The 21,565-nt window shown below is 43.1% G+C and overlaps 1 protein-coding gene across 1 annotated transcript; it reads left to right on the forward strand.

The window, feature by feature from the left end:
* The first annotated feature begins 16,708 nt into the window (after positions 1-16,708).
* smad3b (SMAD family member 3b) lies at positions 16,709-20,335 on the forward strand. The gene is given in 9 exon segments (XM_068739722.1): positions 16,709-16,998; positions 17,586-17,779; positions 17,888-18,022; positions 18,166-18,240; positions 18,323-18,373; positions 18,683-18,895; positions 18,999-19,136; positions 19,206-19,350; positions 20,212-20,335. Coding segments are annotated over 9 exon segments (1,365 nt in total).
* Positions 20,336-21,565: the final 1,230 nt, after the last annotated feature.

Below are 21,565 nucleotides of genomic sequence, written 5' to 3' on the forward strand. Positions count from 1 at the left end.
TGGATCTCTGAATGTGTGTTTCTCTGCACAAACGAGTCTCTGAGCTAGTTCGAGGGCTACTGCTTTTTAAAGCTCAAGAGTTTTTAAACCCTGTTATTGTGGCTTCTGTCTCGCCAAAGCTCCGGTACATTCCTTAGAGACTGTAGATTTGCCCTAAGCCTCTCCTGAGGGTTGGTTCTCCATGTTTAGCCGGCAAAGAAAGGGGTCTCTCTGAAGTCCCTGAACTTTCCTGCTACCTTTTAGCAGACCTGCAAAAACATGTAAGCATCTGGGGAGAAACGAGGAGCGATAATAATGTCTCTTGTTGGTGCCACTACAGATTAGATACTTTTTAAAAGGCCCCAAAGTTAGTATTGAAGAGTTAGTAGGTCATTTGAGCCGGACAGTTGTGGGACTGCAGGATGAGGTCGCTCGCCGCTGCTCCCGCCGCTCGGCGAGCGACCTCATCCTGCACATCTGGCCCTGGTAAAAACACATTGAGGTAATGGCACCTTTTTAAACGAAGAGATTACACAGAGTGACTGAAACACTTCCTGCTCGATTGCTCTCGCTCTTTCTCATGAACGCTGGCCCACGGAAGTCTTCTCACCTTGGCTGAGGGTGTTAATTATGGCTCCTCACAGCTGCCGTGCTCGCCACTTACCAGGCATGCTGACACTTGCAAGCGTGCAGGGGATTCACACTCTCAGAGGAGATTATGGGCCGGCACGCAGGATGAGCCAGGAAAGGGAGACTTTTTCCTTTTGAGTGTTTTTCCAGCTTCATAAGCTGACTTTAAGACGGCGATGAGGAGCACTGTGACTGCTTCGTCTGTACGTCCGGTGTGGCTTGCATGTATCCTTGCCAGCATGAGTGTTGTGCCTCTTAACCTTGTGGTGCGTCCCTTTAGTTGATAAATGTAGCTTCCAAAAGTCTTTTTTGTTTGTTTGTACAGCTCCCTGATGACAAACCATTCTTCGGCTACTGTGCTGGAGGCCTCTAAGCGAGCCTGGAATAGACCATTGAGTAAGCATTTAGGTGGTTTTTTTGCAGAAGCCAAAAGCAGCCTGGTCCCCGATGCTCCTCTGCAGATCCCACCCTCCCTTCGGTAATTACAGGGTGCGCAGGGGCCTCTCTGACGTACGAAAAGGATTTATTTTAGCGAGTTTCCACAGAGGTTAAAAGAATGCCACAGTGTGAGTGCACGCACATGGCCATAATCGCAAATTCGGACGGCATTTATCAACAGTCTACTGCGGCCGTCCTTCTCCAGCTCAGCTCATAGGAGCATATACTAGTTTGAGAAGACATCTGAACCAGCATGTCATCTTTAAAAGAGTTTATGCAAATTGTGTTGTTGGCTGTCAGTTAAGAGTGCAAGGCTGAAGCAGGCAGAATGAAGTCACATTCTATCTTTACAGTAACGCGCTCAACCTGATGGAAAAACAAACATCTCTCTTCTAAGTGCACACAGGCATGAAACCGCTCAGCTACTCTGGTCTACACGAGGATGTTTTGTTGTTTTGTTCTTTGGCTTGAAATGAGAATTCCTCTTTCAATTAACCAACGAACAAGGCTTCATTCACGGTAGAAACCACCAGAATGACATTCCTTAATATCCCACTTTTCTCTGAGAGTTTTCTCCTTTTCAGGCTGCTTGAGGAGGTCGACAGACGAGGAGAACATGAAGAAGATCTATAATTTATGCCAGCTTTTAATAGATTTGTTTTATCGACTATAATCAAATCAATCCATCTGTCTGAATTGACAGGCAATGAGCACAGTGTGCCACAGTGGGGCTGAGATACATTTTTCTATTCCTGCCTGCCTGTGGGTTGTTTCTTTTTTTGGGATGGGGGGGAAATATGACTCTGAGAGAAACAATCACAAATCAGTTTTACACTTTATGTTAAGTGATACAAAATACATTCACTTAACACTGAGTCTCACAAGTAATCCTATATATTAAATTATGTTTTGCTCATTGATCTCACCCAAAAACTTTTTCCACAGGCCCAGTTTGTCCTTTCAGAACTTTTTTCTTCTTTTTTTCCAAGGGGGCTGTAAAAGAGAACATCTAGGAACGCGGCTCCTTTTTTTTCTTCTTTTTTTTCCCCAGCAGGGCTTCTAATATGTTCCATATTGCGAGTTTAAATGGGGTGGACTCAGGAAATGCAGTCACACTGCTTTGCCTTCCAAGCTTCCAGTCTGAGGTTTGGCCTGCAGTGATGGTGGTTCTGTGGACTGGGGCTGATTGGGCGACTGGAGCTGTCGAGGTGGTTACGCTCAGCCATGTGGGCTTTCTTTCTCCTTAGGAGCCGAGATGTCCACGTCCCTGGTTCTGTGTTATTATGTTTTTTCTGCCTGCAAAGGAGCACCGTCTCATGTAGGCTACATGCCAATGGCACGCTTTTATTTGCTATTGCAACAGTATTGAAGAAGATTGATGCAACTCTTACATCTGTAGCATGAATATGAATCCACAGGCAGTTGCCAATTAGCTTAGCATAAAGATAAAAAAAAAAAAAAAACGGCAAGCGTGGCACTGTCTAAAGGCAACAGCAAACCAAATCTACTCGGACAGTCCACATCAACTTCTCCGTGTAGAAGCCGCTCCAAACTCTCTTCCACATGAACCACACATCCCTGTCCACAGACATTATTCCGGGGATCTTGGGGATCCCCAGTCTTTCACCTGCAGCGTTCTCATCAGAGAAGACTCATGTAGCACACACCGTCAGGCTTCTTTTTGGTAAAGCTGCTCAAAGCGGTTTATGCGTCTGTAACCCTTATGCGCCCTTTGTTTTAGAAATAAGTAAGATTTTTAGATCATCCTATTTACGGAAAGCAGCAGTAAGAGAGAAACAATTATCATTTCATACTAGCTGCAGAATGTCCATCCATCCATCAATTTTCTAAGATTATCACAATTGCTTATCCTCCTTGCAGGTCAACGGACTGCTGGAGCTTACCCCAGCTGACTACGGGAGTACACCCCGGACAAGACACCAGCTCAGCGCGGGGGGGGGGGGGGGGGCACGGAAGACAAACACAAGCTCACACGCACACCTACAAACAATTTGGTGTGGCCAATTCACATAAGTCGCACGTTTTTGGAGGTGGAAGGAAACAGGAGAACAGGGAGAGAATCCGCACAGAAACAGGGAGAACACACCAACTTCACACAGAAAGGAATTGAACCCAGAACCTCCTTGCTGTGAGGCAACATCACTACCCACTGTGCCAGACCTGAGCCACACTAATGTGTCCTCTGCCCCCGAAGCATTCATCTAAGTTGAATAATGTATTTTGCAGTAACAGCCATATGCCTCTGCAAGCCTTTTGTTGACGATGGTGCAAAAGACGTCTTCATGATTGCGACACAAGGGATGTAAGTTTGTTTTCAGATAAAGCACTGCCAACTCCTTAAGAAGTTAAGCTTAGTTCAACATAGCCCTTCAGACTGTAGAATTGACCTGCCTCAGGGCTCCATCCTCCCACTCCCAACAACTTATCGAGCCCTGAGAGAGAAACCATGGAAAATTACATTAGAGACTCTCTGGCAGCTGGAATCATTCATTTTTCTCCATCTTAAGGGAAAGCTGGTTTCTTTTTTCTGGAGACAAAAGATCCCATCGTCCATCCTTGCATTGGCAACCATGGCCTAAGTAAGGTAATTGTTAAAAACAAATACAAATTGTTTTTTTCACCAAATGTGAAATAATTCCTATTAACTCCTTCTCTTCCTTTAAGCAGGAATTACTAGTAATGTTATTCGCCAGGCTGGGGCTTATTTCGTGAGATCTTCATTCACCCAGTGCCAGAGCTTAAGCCAAGCCTCCAGTTGAGAGGACTTTATGTAGTTGCTCAGCGGTGCGAGGCCCAGCTGTGTGTGTGAGCGTATCGCTGAGAAGTGTGAGGATGAGTGAGGAAGCTCAAATTCCAGCTCAGAGGTCAGGTTTCGCATTCCTGGGGCACCCACCACTGCCTGTCTCCATACTGACATACCTGCCAGTGAGGGGCCAGGAATGTGTGTGCTTGTGTGTGTGTGTGTGTGTGTGTGTGTGTGTGTGTGTGCGTGTGTGCGTGTGTGTGTGCGCGTGTGCGCGTATACCTGCAAGTGGTGGGGTGTTTTCTTCATGCAACTATGTGTCTATTAGACATCATCAAAAAGAAACATCAAATCAAATAAGCGCTTTCTCTTTTTCTCTCTTTTTCTCCCTCTTTCTCTCTTTCTCTTTTTCTCTCTTTCTCTCCCTCTTTCTCTCTTTCTCTTTTTCTCTCTTTTTCTCAGGTGATACATGGAAAATCACACAGATGCAGAACTGATTTGGATCACCAACTCAACCCAAGCGTACAGGACTTCGCCACCATAGTCACCTCAGACGGAAGATGGGAGCCCAGAGGACTTCAAAAAATAAAAGCGGAGTTCAGAAAGGAGGACGCACCGTAACATCCATCCATTTTCTTGTCATCTACAACCGCCTTTCTGCTTAGCGGGTCACGGGTCTGCTGGGACCTATCCAGGGTGCACCTTGGACGGGACATACAATACTGTACCTTCCAGCTGTGAGGATACAGCGCTAACCACTACTCCAAATGTTTTTGTCGCCTATTGAACCGCTGTGATGTTGCATTTCATTTCATTGTAAAAGCCTCGTGACTTTTCTTTGTGATGGCACAGTCTTTTTGTTGTTGGGTTTTAATGCGCAGAGGGATAAGGATACTTGTCTGCTTTCCTTATTTCTGCAGCAGCATATCTTTCAGTGTGTTTGAATTGGGCCTCTGTGAGCTACAACACATGAGGGGAAATTACAGCAAATCTTAAGGACAAGTCAGATGCAAGCGCTGCTTTCTTTCTTTGTAGAGTCAATACACAGACCTGGTATAACAGCATGGATGGTTTAGCTGTGAGGACTCTTTTTTTCAACAGCAAAACTACCATAAAATTCACTGAAACTTACATTAGTCCCACCCTGTGTAAAAGTTTTAATGGGCTATGACATCTTCTTGGATGTTAAAAGGTGCAGTCATGATACTATCTCACTATTTATGTCAGGCTTGGCAACTCCCTTGCAGTGTAACTTGTATTCACTACTCACGTCTCTATACCGTTTTCGTTCCAGACAAGGCAGCCTCTGGCCAGGAATTGTTGGCTGATCTGCTCAATGCTATGCAGCAAGACGCATGCCCTCTCACATCATATAAAAGTACATATGGTGGTTAATGGTGAAAGACAAATGCCTTTTTGATTTCTTCCATAAACTCCACATATTACATTTCTTTAAAGATCACTTTGCATTTCAAATGCATCATAATTTGTCATAAATTAGCAAAGGCCATTGAGTTTTGTGTAAGTGCAAAGTGAGCTGAATGTCTCCTTTTGGGCAATATGCGTCTCCAGCAGCAGCGGCGCGCAGAAAAAGTATTAAAAGAAGAACAATTCTCTTGAACGAAGGCCGGGTTGATGGAGTTTCTTGATCCCATCAGACAGAAAGCAGCACAGGACCAACTCCACAAGGGTCAGTCACAGGTTCCACTTCACTTTGTGTCATCCCACAGAGCTGTGTAATTTAGTGAATGATTCACACAGGGTCAGAAAACCTCCTTCTCCCATTTACTGGTATTTAGAACAGAATTCCATCTGAAATAGCTCTGCGCTGGAAGAGGAGAGGCTCTTCTTCACCTCCTGCCAGTTTTATTTTTTAAATGGTCATAAAATGTTGAAAACCCTGATTAAAACTTACGATTGCCTGTTTTTTTTGTTTGTTTGTGCTTGATTGAGGTTACCAAACTACAATTTTGATTGAATTGAACCTTTCCATAAGAAAGAAGTGAAGGGTGTTCCTCCCACCGGACTCGTTGCTTTCGTGGGGTCTCTTGGGAACATAAACACCCCCTGAAGGCTTCCCAGCCAGTGTTAATAGCATCTTATTCCTGGAGGGCTGTGAAACACAATCTCCACCTGACATTCCTGGGCTTTTATTTGTCTCCATTTCCACGGCGCTCCAGCCCCGACTGCTTCACTCATCCCATGCCATCCCATAAGAGGCTGTTTAACGTCTTTATCTGCTGCTGTCTTTCATCTGGCTCCTGTTAAGGCCTTAACAAAAAGATTGTGAATGCAAACTTCTGTCAGCACCTGGCTGTAAGAGAGCAGGGGAGCGGTGGAGAGAGGGTAAGGAGCCGACAGAGGATTTAGAAAATTGAAGAGTGCACATTTGCTCAGTGGTGGAAGGGGCATTCAGATCATAAGAGTGAAATCAAAGTACTAATACAGCAAAGAGGAAAAAAGAACAACATTCTGCATTCAAATTCCTACTTTTGTGAAGAAATATCAAGCTGAAAAATAATCTGTAACAACTGTCAAAACATGTACAATATTTCTGTCTTAAATTTTAACATTTGAAGTGTAATCTGCAGTCTGTGTGTAACTTTATTTATTTAAATTTTTATTTATTGCAGAAAAAGTAAACACTTCCAACATCCCAGTAGCAATAGTAATACTGTAAATACTCAGTGTACATGCAGTTTTGTTCTGTGCTGTCATTTGTCTCGCTTTTAAAGGTAGAGGGGTAAGTGAACTGAACTTGCGACGCTTTCTGTTCGTTATCCTTCAGATCGGATTCCTTTTGCAGATTTATGCGCACGCCTGTGGCAGCAGGTACGACTGTCAGGGCTGACAGGACTGATGGTGTTCTTACAGCCATTAACAAGGCAAGCAATCACTATTACAGGAATGAGCTTCCAGCTACTTGACCTAGGTGAGCTTCAGCACATTGAGCCCTGATGTGTCAGGCAGCCAGGCATCGGAAGGCAACAATGCCAAACAATAAAGCAACACGTAGTTCCTGTGCCATCGCAGAGGATGCTGCCGCTCCCCGCTGGCATCCCTCTCTTTTATTGAGTTTTTTTTTTTTTCTTCTTTGGCCTGTGTGAACAAAATGATGCAATCCTGGGGAATTATCATAAATGCTGTAATAACCGCCCTCAGGGCGACTCGAAAGTCAGGATAATAGCAGGCAACTTGAAAGCAGAAAGAAAAATAATATCCTCATTACACTTGCTTGTGCATTCGCCTTGAATGGCCGACATGCTGCAGCTTGTCACTTATTTTTGAACGGCATTACAACAGCTCTGTGTTGCTGCCATTCATTTCTCCTGTGCCTGAGGCAGACTGCAAATTCAAGGAGGTCGCCTGAATCTGGCTGAGGTGTGTGCGTTTGTGAGGGATATAATGCTATTCGTATTTCTCGTAATGTGTTTCATGTCCCATGACGCTCCGGTGAGAAAGTCCAGTTCTTCTACAGTATAATCCAAGATGCACAAGTCTCATGCCAAGCTCTCACTCTCGGGTGCAGGTTTAAACTGAGGGCAGGGTAAATTTGGTCCTCCTTGTTGGTTTATTTTTGCTGGCACACGCATGTTTTTGGGCACAACTAGGCATCTGCTAGTATTTCAGGTCTTTGGCATGGCCTCAGTTGGTGAAGGGTGGGGGGGGGGAGATTTCTTCCCTCTAGCATTGGCTCCAGTCCAGCCTAAGAGGCATGTTCACATCTAAATAGAGGCCCCCTGTGTCAATGTGATCACTGTGTGAGAATACAAGAGAATAGGCAGGCGGTTGTTATAGAAGAACAAGCTGAAACACAGCGGTGGGGGCCGATCAGAGTTACTGCACCAGGAGGAGAGCTTTTATATTTTGCTTGGAGTGGACAAATATTTGCGAGGCCATTATGAGGTTACACCTACAGACACAGGCTAAGGAGACAGTATAGGAGTTTGTTTTTGTCCTTTTCATCTTTTTCCGAAAGAGAAAAACGTTTTTAATATCAAAGTGTGCTGTCTCACAGGGAAACAAGGACCCTTTTGTTGGGTTTCCCTCCAACTTGGCCAGGAACAGCAAGAACTTGTCAGCCCTCGTGCAGTTAGAGGGAGATGAAGATACGGGGAAAGTTTTGGGGAGGAATTGGGTCTTCTGCAAATGTACAAAAAATATTATTTCGGTGTGTTGCAGTGGGTATGAAGGTGAATAATTTCAGCTTATTCGAGAGCATAATGTCGATATGAAAATGCTATTCATTTTTCAGATTCTCCATTTGTGTAATATCATCATGTATGTTTCGCTACGTGTCTGGGGGAGATGGGGAGACCGGTTTTCCAGAAAACACAACATCCCCAGCCAGGGAATATATAATACTCTGATAGTTACATTAATGTCATTTATTCTGATGCTTTGCTGTATGAATATCTCTCAGTGGTGGAAAGTAACCAAGTATATTTACTAAAGTCCAATTTTGAAATTTTTCACGAGAGTAATTTTTGTTTTGTGCTACTTTATATTTCTACTTCAGTATAGATTCAATTATTGCACACTTTACTGGAACACATTTTTTTCAGAGGTCTGGGGTGTTGGAATTTAGTTCACTCGTTTGCATTCTGAAACCACACCACTAGATGCCACTAATTGCCACACACTGCACCTTTGATCGCAATAGTTACCTCTTAATTTGCTTTTATATATGACCAACGTATAAATTCTGAAGCACAACTTTCAGTTCGGAGGCTGACTGGACCTGCTTAGATTTGATTTATGCGAAGTGTCAGTTTATATGCCGGGGATAGAGTGAGGCAGTGGGAAGACATGATAGTAGCAAGCGAAAGATGAATGCAAAGAGCAACTTTTTGTTCAGACCATGCTGGAAAATGACACAAAACCAAAATGAATTGAAGCCAACACTGAGCTCAATGCACAGTCGGCGACATGAGGAGGTGAGGCCAGGCGTTCCTTTAACCGCAGTGAGTGATGGGTGCTACAAGGAACGAGTGGAACAGCAGCGGAAAGTTGGTTCGGGTTCTTTTGCTGTGGAAAATATAGTGTCCACAAATGATGGTATTTTGTGTGGAAAAATACGAGAGTCTATCATATGAGATTGTGTATAATGAGCACTTTGATGGTTGATCCATCCAGTTTATTATGAACCTTTCGTCGCATTTTGAATTAAAGACTTCTGGCAACAAAGAAGTTTCACGCGATAATATTGTTAATTAAGTGAAGGATGTGAATTAAAATGGTAACCACCACTTATCATCAGGAATATTATAAATGAAAGTACCTGCCAAAGAATTGCAGGTATAAACAGGAATAAACTACTTGTATTCCTGTGTGACAAATATTCTGGACAATGATCTTACTCCTGATTTTTCACAATCTCTGTCGTATTTGCACATTCTTCTTCTGTCCTATCACCACACTCGTATATGCATTGCGGTTAAAAGCCCGTGAAGCATTTGCCCATGTTTGTGGCTCTGTACCTGAGACAATCAAGATGTGCAGGATTCTGGTTTTGAAGCAGGCTGTGTAAAGGGGAGCTGTTCTTCCCATGATATCTGTGAACTTTATTTGACCTCTTTGCACCAACAGCATCTCTTTGAGTCGTGGTTTATGCATTTACAGTGAGCTGTGATGTACCCTTGGGGGGGGGGCTGTGGCTGGTGGCCAGCTGAGATCCCAGATGTGCAGTGCTGTTTGGGGCTATGTTCTGTCTTGTAAGTATGAAGCACAGAGCCGGCTACCGGACACACACTGATGGATCTGCGCAGCAGATGACTGCTCACTCCTCCCACCATGTAAGGAAGCTGTAGGCTATGAGAGATATGCAACATGAAAGTGTTAACACAAAGAAACAAATATGCATATTACAATAAAAGTCATGCTTCAAAACAAAAAAAACTATGAATGTTTTATGCAAATCATTGTTACCCTTCGATCGTGTGGAAGTGGAACACGTTTTTCAGGTGACATTTGTCCCTGTGGCATATAAGAGAACTATTGTCTTCAGGAAAATAGATGAGCAAATATTTAGCAATATCCTCCTGTTTAATGAAGCAGTGTAAGCAAGATGGAATAACATTATCATTCGCTTGGAGTGTTTCTGTCCACACCTCAAATGTTAGGCCGACACCAGGCTCGGTTTTGGGTCTCTACCGACTCCAATGGGAAATGTCAGGTTAGAAATATAACTTGTCCACGCCTGCTAAATGCTGCACGGCTAGTGGGCAGCTTTGTCTCCCTGCTGTTTGTTGCTGAGGAGATGGTGTTTATGATTTTTTTTAATCATTTCTGGTGAAAATATCTCTTGCAACCAAAAACAACATTACAGCATGAGTGAATCAATGGTACAACCAGCTCTCAGCCTTACTGTGTGTGCATAGCAGCAATATTGTGACTATTCCGCTCTTCTATGCACCACGTTCTTCACTATTTTCACGCCTCCCAGAACATGAATCTGCGCTGTTGGAGAAGTTTATCCTCTTCTTGCTTCGGTTGATCCTTTTTCCATGCAGTCATGGAGTTGGCTACCTGTTCCCACACTGACTTGTGAGCAGAGAGTGGAAGCAGCAGAGGTAATGCACATCTGCCTTCCCACCGACTTGTTTGCTTTCCGCTTCACACTGCACATGGAGAATTACGCCTTACTATTTTGAGACATTTGAGGTGGGGAAATATTCCACCGAGAAGTTATGCAATTCAAAAAACATCAAAATGTTCCACATTTCTTTAATGGGATTTTCAAGAATGGCTGACAATCCTCATGGGCCGTGCTTGAAGTTCATGAAGGGTTTCTTGGACGGGCAGAAAGGGCTCAAGGAGGGAGTCAAAATGTTCTGTCATGGTTGAACACGGGTGTCTGGTGGTGATTAGAGGCCATTTGTTTCTGTCAGAGCACAAAGCTCCAGACTTCTCTCTGCATGATAGATGAATTAGTGGAAGTGAACTGGATTAAAGGTGCCATACTCATCAATGAAATGCTTTCACACTGTGACATTTGGTGATTACCTGCATTGGAATGTTTTTCTGCCATCAGTCAGATCAAATTTAAGTTTTGCTGCTTTTCTTCCCAGTGTGTGTGTGTGTGTGTGGGTGTGTGTGCTCTGAGTTTTCATAACAAATCTTTCCATTTATACTTCCTTGAATCCAAACTCAAGTCTTCTCAGTTTATACCGTTGTTGTTTTGTCTCACACAAATATGCTCTACATACATACATACACACATACATACATACATACACACATACATACATACATACATACATACATACATACATACATACATACACACATAGATACATATATACATGCATACATACATACACACATACATACATACATACATACATACATACATACATACATACATACACACATAGATACATATATACATGCATACATACATACACACATACATACATACATACACACACACACACACACACACACACACACACACACACATACATTCATACATACATACACACACACATACATACATAAACATGCCAGCAGATGACCTGGCTAATGCTTGTTCCTTGTCTTAAGCGCAAAGATAAAGACTGAGAGGAAAGTGGCAGGCTGTGCTGTAGACCTCCCCCTCCCCCCCCCCTCCTGTCCTCCCCAAGGGGATCGGATGTTCTCAGCCGTTATAAGCAAGCAAAGCTGGCGGCCGGCAGACCGTCTGGCTCCAGCAGCAGCTCGGGCACACAGACAATGCCAGACCTTCTGTCATGAGGTTCGCTTTCACTGAGGTCAGCTAAACAAGCCTCTGGGCCCTAAACACACAGCCACGTGCACATGCACTCTTCCATCTCTGTGCACACATGCACATCTGAGCCCGCGTTAGAAAACGTACTTTATATCCGACCTTAGGCAAGTGTCAGATTCTTGTTTGTGTTGTCCGTGCCTGTGTTTTTGAGTCGGTGACCTCGCTCTCCGCTAACTCGGACGCTGCCGCATGACCTGCCCGCCTTGCCAGCATCAACATGCTCTGCCTGCTGCATCGTTTTAATTAGAGCACTGCTGTGCATTATTATGCATGTAACACTGCATCTCCAGTAACTGTCTCTGAGTGAGTAAGCTCCGGTTATTTGTACTGGCTGCATACTGTGCCATATATAATATTTTTGAACTTAATGTCAGCCAAACTTTTGACTTTTGATGAAGATATTTTTATCCCACACACTGGCACCTACAGTGGCGTGTATTCATACCCCTTGAAGTTTTCCACATTTTGTCACATTGCAACCACAAACATAAATAGATTTTATTGGAATTTTATGTGAAAAGCCAAAACAATGTGGCACACAATTGTGATTAGATTCTAGTCTAGTTTTTTATTTTTTTTAGGAGAAGTTACTTGAACATTCTTTCCTAAGATATTCCATTTTATCTAGAACATATACTGTGTGTATGGGACAAGGATTTGGCTAAAGAGGAGCCTCCTTTCATCCTCCCTCTCCTTTGCACTCTTCCCACTCTGCTTTCCAGGCCAGCCTTCCCTCTTATATATCCTTCTCTTCCTTCTCACCCACCCATTTTTTTATAACTCCCCCTCTCTCTAAATGAGCTGCCCTCAGATTACTGGGGCTTGTGGAGGTTTATCAGAAACATGTGTGGAAGGTTGGAGCCAGCTGATGGGAAGTTCTTCGTCAAGCAGCTCGCACTCATTTCTCCGACCCAGTGGGGAAGAAAAGCTCTCAGTGAGTTCAAAGACAGAAACTTAAGGGCTTTTTACAGGATATTATTTTCCACAGAATATACAAACAGGAAAAAACTTCTCACCCCAAACCAGTCACTCTAAAATACAGAAGCCAGTTTGGAATCTGTTTTTAGCTTGTGATTCTGCTGCTTCTCCAGTCATCTGTATCGATTTGACAACCTGTTTGGACTTGTATAATAACATAAGAGAAGCAGGTCATGGTGGCATTCAAGATCCTCTTATGTAGTCAAATACAATACTACCAGTAAAAATAAAAAATGAAATACTATACTGTGTGGTCTGCTGATTGTGTTTCATCACAGCAAAGTATCTGAAATGAGAAGAATTTTATTTATTTATTATTATTTCATTTTAGAGCACAGACATGTGTGACATTGCCACCCTGTGGACACTAAAGGTATTCGTCTGGTAGGCATAAATTACCGGTATATTGAGATTTGAAAACATGCTGCATAGTTAAGTTGTGTGCATGTGCCTTTGCAAATGCTCTTTGTCAACCCAAAACGTGCTCTGCTGTGGTTGAATGCACACTTTTAAATAATGGTGTGTTGCACTGCAATAAACACATGGCTGTCACAACGCATGCTGATATTGCAGCGCCCAATATATAAAATAAATTATATAAATATAAATAGAGATTTATTTAAACTTGATATTGAAGGGTGGCCGTGTAGTGCAAGGATTATTTCAAAGAAGAGCACATGCTCGCTCACAAAATCTGTGACTAAACTTTCTGTGAAAATAACAATTCTTACATGTTTTACCTCCAGAGAAAGGCTAATGAAACAAGAAAATCTCTTCCTGGGTCCCGGTCTTTGCTGCCGAGCAGAGCCCGAGTCAGCTGAGAATAGGCCAGAGTGGGAATGGAAAAATCCACCGCATTTTTGGTAAAGCCAAGTCATAAAGGCATCAGTAATGAGCCCGGAGGTTTTAAGAGAGCGGGAGGAGAAGGAGGCGGGAGGAAATGGTTTACATATGGATTTGAAAGCGCACAGGCATCGCAGCTATGTTGTGTATTTAATGAAGGAAAGTATTTCTGGAGAAGATGTCTCTTCACTGCTGCTCCACCGCTCTACTGCTCACTTCTTTGTTTTTTAATCCTTTGTAACACCTTCGTTTTTGTTGAAAACTGTAGTAGAATAGAATATATACTTTTTTGTGCCATCTAGTATATAGCAAACAAATTTAACAGAGTGAAACCAAAATTTATGACATATTCAAACTAACAAAAATCTTTTGTCAGACAGATTAGAAAGTTCACAATGATTGCATACTAATGTTGATGAAGATACAATATAGGGAAACACCAAAAATAGTCCCGTCCAATAAGAGCTCTGTTGCCTGCAGCTCTCGGAAATAAGCAAGTTTTAATGTTCAAGTGTAATGCCTAATTATCCATACATGGCAATTTACACGCATATTGCCACAGGGCTCCCTCTTCAAAACGGCCCCTGATCTAATAGAAGATACTGTAGCAGTACTGCATGGCAGTCAGAATTATTCACTGCATTACCCACGATTCATAGCATGTATTAACACAAGCAATTTCATGCATACGGATACAGTGAGTCTTAGCAGGGGAGCTCCTGATTGCTCTGAAGCTAATTTCACAATCATTAGTTTTGGTGGTGTTGAGAATGACTGAGGGTGTTTATTGAACAGATTTCAGGAGATGACAAGATGTTGGACGGATGTTTTTAAGATGAACGCCTGATATGTGTGAAGCGCTGTGTTTTTACTGGAAACTGCACAGTGACTGTTGTGTTGCTAGTTAAAAGGAAAGTCCAAACTTTTTCTTTACAAACAGAAGGGAGGGAAAATAGATTGTAGCGTGCAGATGATTCACTCATAATGAAATAATCCCCCAGTGGTCTTGTGTATAACAAAGGGAAGTTCTGGATGCACAGGCCATACAGAATGCCGTTTCAGCCTGGAGGTGAAATTAATGAATCATGGCCATGCACTTCATTCCATTGTATAATATGAGGAGGTCTTTTGTAAAGCCTCTGAAACAACGTAATGCTGTTATGGGCCATTGTTCACAATAAACATGTAAATTGTGTTTATGGAAAAGCATATAAATCACATAATTCACAAATACATTATAATCAGTGAGAACTGCATTGGGTGTACAAAAACAAGAGACTGTCATTTATGAATTTGTGGGTTCAATACTAGGATGCTCAATGCGCTATTATTTACCTGTGTCTATGCCTTCAGATAGGTTGATGGACAGGTAGATAATACTTTTCCTAAATACACAACAGTCAGCCTTGAGCTTAACTGTAGTAATTATTTACAGCCACCAGGTGACGATATGTTGCAACTACTGAATAGAACGAACTGATTCGGTGGTAATTCGAGTCCATTGATTATAAGTAGTTGAGTTATTATATTATGTTGCCGCTCTGGTTTTTGGTTCAGGTGATCTGCCAGCATTTCCCAGACAGGATCATTAGAAGGAGCTGCTGCAGAGAAAACAAATGGAGAAATCCATCGGGAGGATGAGGAGCAGAGAGGAGAGGAGGATGGTTGTGTATCACCTCCATGAGATTCAAGGTAGAGGAAGGAGATTTGAGCATGCGCCGAGACCGGAGGGAGGGAGAGAGAATGAAGGTGATCCCTGCCCCAGATTTGGAGGTGCCACAGTTCGGGGAGAGATTGATAGCTGCAAGCAACAGATAACAGCTTGTCGCATCAAAGGAGATTAATAAAAGGCAGAGATTGTAGGGATAGCAGAATCCCCACCCACTTGGGCCTGTGCTGAACAGACACGCCTGATTCTGACAAACTGCAATTAGCTGCTGAGGCAATTACAGGTTTGTGGAGGGTAAATGTGAGCTACTAAGACTTTTTTTTTTAATTACATGTAGTGGAGGCTATCATTCCTTCTGCAAAATGTATATTTATAGCATGACTGTGAACGTGCATGAGCAGCTACACACACTCACACAATGCACCTTGATTTAAAATAAATAATTTGCATCACAGCATTGATGTGATGACAATCTGCCCATATGGACACACAAGAGTCGTATTTAGTGACACCAGCCCCAGCAACACTTCCTGCTCGTATCCCACACAGCCCATGGACGGTCCATCACAACGCCATTGTTACCCATCAGATTGTCTGCAGTCATTAATTATGCAGCCAGACATTGTACCTTTTGTTTGAAATCTAACCTAAGACCTTTTCATGGTCTTAGGTTGGATTTCCCCTTGTCTCACACATACTACAGACAAGCAGCCATTTCTCTGTCACACTCACACACAGAGAGACACACCAACACTCTGCACCAGCTGTCCTGCTTGTGTCGCTGGGCAGTAAAAGATGCAAATCAGCCCTGAAGCAGACCATTCAGAGGGCACAAAAAAAAAAGAGCAGTGCTCGCCACGCTCGAGTCCGTTCCCGTCGCCGATGACAGTAATAACGTTTAGAGTTATTGATTATCTGAGCAATCGGGTTAAATGACAGCAACATGTGATAACACATATCTCTCCAGAATCTGGATGCTGAGCGTAAACAGACCGACAAATGCAAAACTTTGAGATAATATTTTATTACTGATGTCCAACAAATTACATTCAGATGAATTAAACCGAGTTATGATTGACATAGAAAAATGAGTATTCATTATTTATCATCATTTCTTATTACACATTAATAATGACATCATTTCTTATCATTATATATTAGTAGTGTATTAGGATGTAGCTCAGTTCATTTAGTTACTTTGTTCCCACCGTAGCAAAGATCAAACGGTTCAAAGGGCTCCATGATTCTCCTGCAACATTGTTTCCTCTCGTTGCTCCTTTACTTCCTGCTTCAATCCTAAAGATGGATCTTCCTCTCTTCCAGACCAGATGTGTCTCCATCTTCACATCTTAAATGGAACATCTGGTCCAGAGGGCAGAGGTCATGAGGCAGCCCCAGCTTCCTTGCTGTGTTAGTAATATTTGAGGATAATACTGTAGAACTTAACTTCATGTTTTCCCTGGAGCAGACCAGCTGACCGAGGAGGAGGAGGAGGAGGAGGAGGAGGAGGAGCAGACGGACACCCTTGCTCAGAGGTGTCCTGGCAGCGACCAGCCACTCTCGACTGTCTGGGACTGTAACCAGCAACCCTTCGTGAAATAAGAACGTTGTGACAAGTGGCTCCAGCGGACATTTAAAAATGTCCATTTTACCGTTCACCCCTCCAATCGTGAAGAGGCTTCTCGGCTGGAAGAAAGGAGAGCAGAATGGACAGGAGGAGAAATGGTGCGAGAAGGCTGTCAAAAGTCTGGTGAAGAAGTTGAAGAAGACGGGGCAGCTGGACGAGTTGGAAAAGGCCATCAGCACGCAGAACAGCAACACGAAATGCATCACCATACCCAGGTGAGGACGCCAAGGGGCTAGCGCGTTAGCTTTGCCGCACGATAAGCTAATGCTAATGATGCTAGTTAGCATAAAGGAGAAGGCTCGGTGTTCTCTGTGTAAGTGGAGCCTGGCTGGTTGTGAGATTTTACCAATGAAGGCGTAAACGTGTCTGATATTGTGCAGTGTTGTTTGTTTTATAGCATCGGCAGTTAGCTTTAGCAGTACTGTAGGGAATTCCCGTGAATCCCATCTAATACGGGAATTCCCTACAGTACCGACTATAGTTAGCATTAGCTGACGAGTGCAAACGTAACCATCCATCCATCCATCCGTAAGCTAAGCTAAATGCTGCTAACCCTTTAGCTACAAGTCCAGGTTTAGGAACGTGACAGTCAGTAGTTTGTGGAAGTTTAATGGCAGTCTAACCAAGTTTCACCTGTTCCTACAGTACAATACTTTAAAGCAATTAGGTGTGCTGTCAAAATATACTATTTATCATTCTATTATCTAATAATGGCATAATCTCACAAGAAAAGTTCCAATGTAAGTGTAACAGATTTGAATTTTTCCCCACATTTAACACAAAATACTACTTTCAGTTGTTACAAACCCTAGATAGCATCCCTGCACATGTTCTGCAAATGCTTCTAAAACAAGGTGGCAACCTTCACAGCCGTTGTGTTATCTTTCAGATCTCTAGATGGCCGTCTCCAGGTCTCCCACAGAAAAGGCCTTCCTCATGTCATCTACTGTCGCTTGTGGCGCTGGTCGGATTTGCAGTCCCATCATGAGCTGAGGGCTGTTGATTGCTGTGAATTTGCCTTCCACACGAAGAAAGATGAAGTCTGCGTCAACCCTTATCACTACCAGCGGGTGGAGACACCGAGTGAGTGCAGATAAAAGCTGCGCGATTCAAACGACTGTATTTAAAGTACTGCTCTCTCCATGCAGTGTAAGAATTGAACTAATCCTCGATGAACGCGTCTGTGTGCAGTTTTGCCTCCTGTCCTCGTTCCACGGCACACAGATATCCCACCAGAGTTTCCTCCTTTGGACGACTATAGCCCATCCATACCGGAGAACACCAACTTCCCTGCTGGTATTGAGCCCCCGAGTAACTATATCCCTGGTGAGAAAACTAGCTCAGGTTTGTCTGTCAGCTGCCTCATGGGAAGACCGCGGCTGCCTCTCGGTGACTCGGACTCCACGCACGGGTTGCCTGATTGACCGGCTGAGCTAAATTGTGCCCCTGTGTACTGCCGTTTGTTACAGAAACTCCCCCACCAGGGTACCTGAGCGAGGATGGTGAGACAAGTGACCATCGGCTCAGCGTCAGTATGGACACAGGTGGGTGACGTGACGGCGCGCGGCGTGCTAATGGACGCTTCATCGCAACACAGACCAGTCCTGTGCTACTGCTCTGTTTTAGGTTCCCCCAGCCTGTCACCTAATCCTGTGTCTCCTACAAACAGTAATCTGGGTAAGCAAAGGAGTTCTCAGTTTACAGCGGATGCCATTGATTATCCAGGCGGTTGTAATGATGTGTGTTTACTATGATCTGATATAATCCTATTAAATACACACATTGTTATATATGTATTGCGTTTGATTCTTTGTTGTAGTGCACACCGTCTACAAGCCATGCAGATGCATTTTTCATTCCAGAAATCAGATGGAGACATCAACAATGAGCATCTTCACAGTGCTTCTTTGATCACAAATCAGTATAATGATATATATATTGTTTTAAATGTTTGCCCAATCTAATCCTCTCCGTCTGCTCACGCAGACTTGCAGCCGGTGACGTACTGCGAGTCGGCCTTCTGGTGCTCCATCTCCTACTATGAGCTGAACCAACGTGTGGGAGAGACCTTCCACGCCTCCCAGCCGTCGCTCACAGTGGATGGATTCACAGACCCCTCCAACGCCGAACGCTTCTGTCTGGGTCTGCTGTCCAACGTGAACCGCAACTCGGCAGTGGAGCTCACACGCAGACACATAGGTAGCCATGTTTTCCTTTCACAGGGATCACAGACGCTTTGATTGCTTGACACAGTCAGCGGGAACCTGCGAGCCCTGTGAAAGCCTTCTCTTTTCCTTTCCAGGACGGGGCGTGAGGTTGTACTACATTGGGGGAGAGGTGTTTGCAGAGTGTCTCAGTGACAGCGCCATCTTTGTGCAGAGTCCCAACTGCAACCAGCGCTATGGCTGGCATCCTGCCACAGTCTGTAAAATACCGCCAGGTTGGCATGAAAGGATTCTCAGACCATATTTACACATATTTGCATCTCTAATAAATATTTATTTTCCAGGCTGCAACCTAAAGATCTTCAACAACCAGGAGTTTGCTGCTCTGCTCGCCCAGTCAGTCAACCAGGGCTTTGAGGCTGTCTACCAGCTCACCAGGATGTGCACCATTCGCATGAGTTTTGTCAAAGGTTGGGGAGCCGAGTACAGGTAAATACACGCATGTCAATGAATAAAGAGGCTTTACACAATTATTTGAATGCATTGGATCCATTTATATTGATGTGACTTTGGTTGGATTTGTTAATTATCATTAATGATTGCTTAATAATCACATCAAAGGGACCCTCCTATTCATGTTTGGATGATTCAGTGGCAGTATGAGTTGCTAAACGAAATGTGCTGTTTACTAAGGATGCCTCTTCAAAGTGCTTGAAATCTACACGGTTTTCCTGTGAGATAATTTGCAGTATAATAAAATACAACATAATTTGTCAAAAAGACATTCATTTAAAAAGATCTGTCCCTGAACAATCATCCTGAGTCCTATTATTCCTGTAAAAACAAGCACTGAAAGTGGATTTAACTTTGACAGTTGCTGTACATCATTATAGCAGCTGCTGGCTGAGAGGATTTAGAGGACCAGGTCTATAAATGTTTAGTAAGAACAAACTATATACACCCCAATATATTTAAAACAAAGGGTCAGAGCCTGGGTTTAAAGATAAACTTCTTTTGTCAGGTTATTTTTTCCCTTTTTTCTGTACTATGAGGCCTTTTTTTACTTTGATCAAAGTAGAGTGGACGCTGGTGGAAATGGATGTGAAGTGGAAGGTGAACACATTTCAGACACCCTTTTTAAGGAGGTTCGCCAATGGACTGCAGGTTTAAATCCCCTGGCACCAAATGGCTTGAAGAAAAACATGATTAGAACAAAAAGATAGACGTCATCTGTACATCTGAGAAACGCTAGACTGCGTTTAATTATGAAGCCGAGTTAGCAGAGACAGGGTTCAAACACTGTCTGTCAATAGAGAGCCTGTGCTGACCCCTCTCCTTTGTGTGCTGCAGGCGTCAGACAGTGACCAGCACCCCCTGCTGGATAGAGCTGCATCTAAATGGACCTTTGCAGTGGCTGGACAAGGTCCTCACACAGATGGGTTCTCCTAGCATACATTGCTCCAGTGTGTCATAGGAACGTTCCAAAGAGACAGCTGCACAAAAGCCACGTTGGCAAAATTCAAACATCTCTCAATCAGGATGAAGAAAGAGATTCTATGCATCAAATCAACAGCGTTGTCTAATATTTCACCTCATGCCTGTAGCACTTTCCTTAGTTCCTATTAGTGTCCCCATTTGATGGTTATTTTAGGAATTGTACATTATTTTGTTTGTGTTTGTTCATGCCACGTGGTATTTGTAATAGATTCAAAACGACTGACATTTCCCTCCTCGGTTCAGAGCACAGATTCATAATCTGCCCATCCAGCCATACTGTTGCCATTAGTTTTATTCAGAAGACTGAAATGTGAAGCACTGAAGTTGTCCGTTTAAACTTTGTCACCACATTTTGAAGCATTTTTGATTCTATGAATTAGCGAACTACGAATGTGCTGTCATCGCCGGATCAGGAGGTTTACTTATCAACTCAACTGCAAAATGAACTTGTAAAAATGTGATTAGATTATATTTAAGGAGTATTTTAAGTACAAGGTACTTTGCCCATATCGGTTTATCTGTATTGTCTTAATTGATCAATCGATCGATCTGTATTTGATCTTTTTTAAACCAGTATAGAGACCAGCACTGATGTTAATTGAAAACGACCCTTGTATGAAAACTATTTTTCTCAGTGAAAGAGACATTTTACAAGTTATTTTTTGCATACGGTCCTGCGTGGGGAATACACTGTATTTTTTTAATGTCTCAATGTACATATCTATAGCTCAGTGGTAAGTACTGTATACTGTATATTACATTTACAAGGCATGTGTAATATGCTCGCTGTCGTCGGTTGCCGTCTAAAGCTGGCATGGTTATCCTGCACTTATAATACATGATAAGTCAACATATAACCTATTTAAAACAGTTGCATGGTGCTAAACAGAAGTACTATGAACTACAGCGCATTAGGTAGTTGATAGTATTGTCCAGTATTTGTACGCCTTGATATTCTGAGTTGATGACTTCTTGTTCCAATCCGTGTACCTGTCTATCCATGTGGCTTACACCATTTGTTCTCAGATGTTATCTGTGGAAATCTAATTCACTGCAACTAAATAAAAATAATTCCATGCTTGATGTCAGTATAATGCAGAAACTCAGATCTTATTTATTAGAGGAATAATCCATTGCATCATACAGGTAGGTGTTCAGATTAATTAAATGGGCGACAGGGAGTTTAACCTTATGATCTCAAACAAAC

This window comes from Brachionichthys hirsutus, chromosome 5, assembly GCF_040956055.1.
Source record: "Brachionichthys hirsutus isolate HB-005 chromosome 5, CSIRO-AGI_Bhir_v1, whole genome shotgun sequence".
Lineage (NCBI taxonomy): Eukaryota > Metazoa > Chordata > Actinopteri > Lophiiformes > Brachionichthyidae > Brachionichthys > Brachionichthys hirsutus.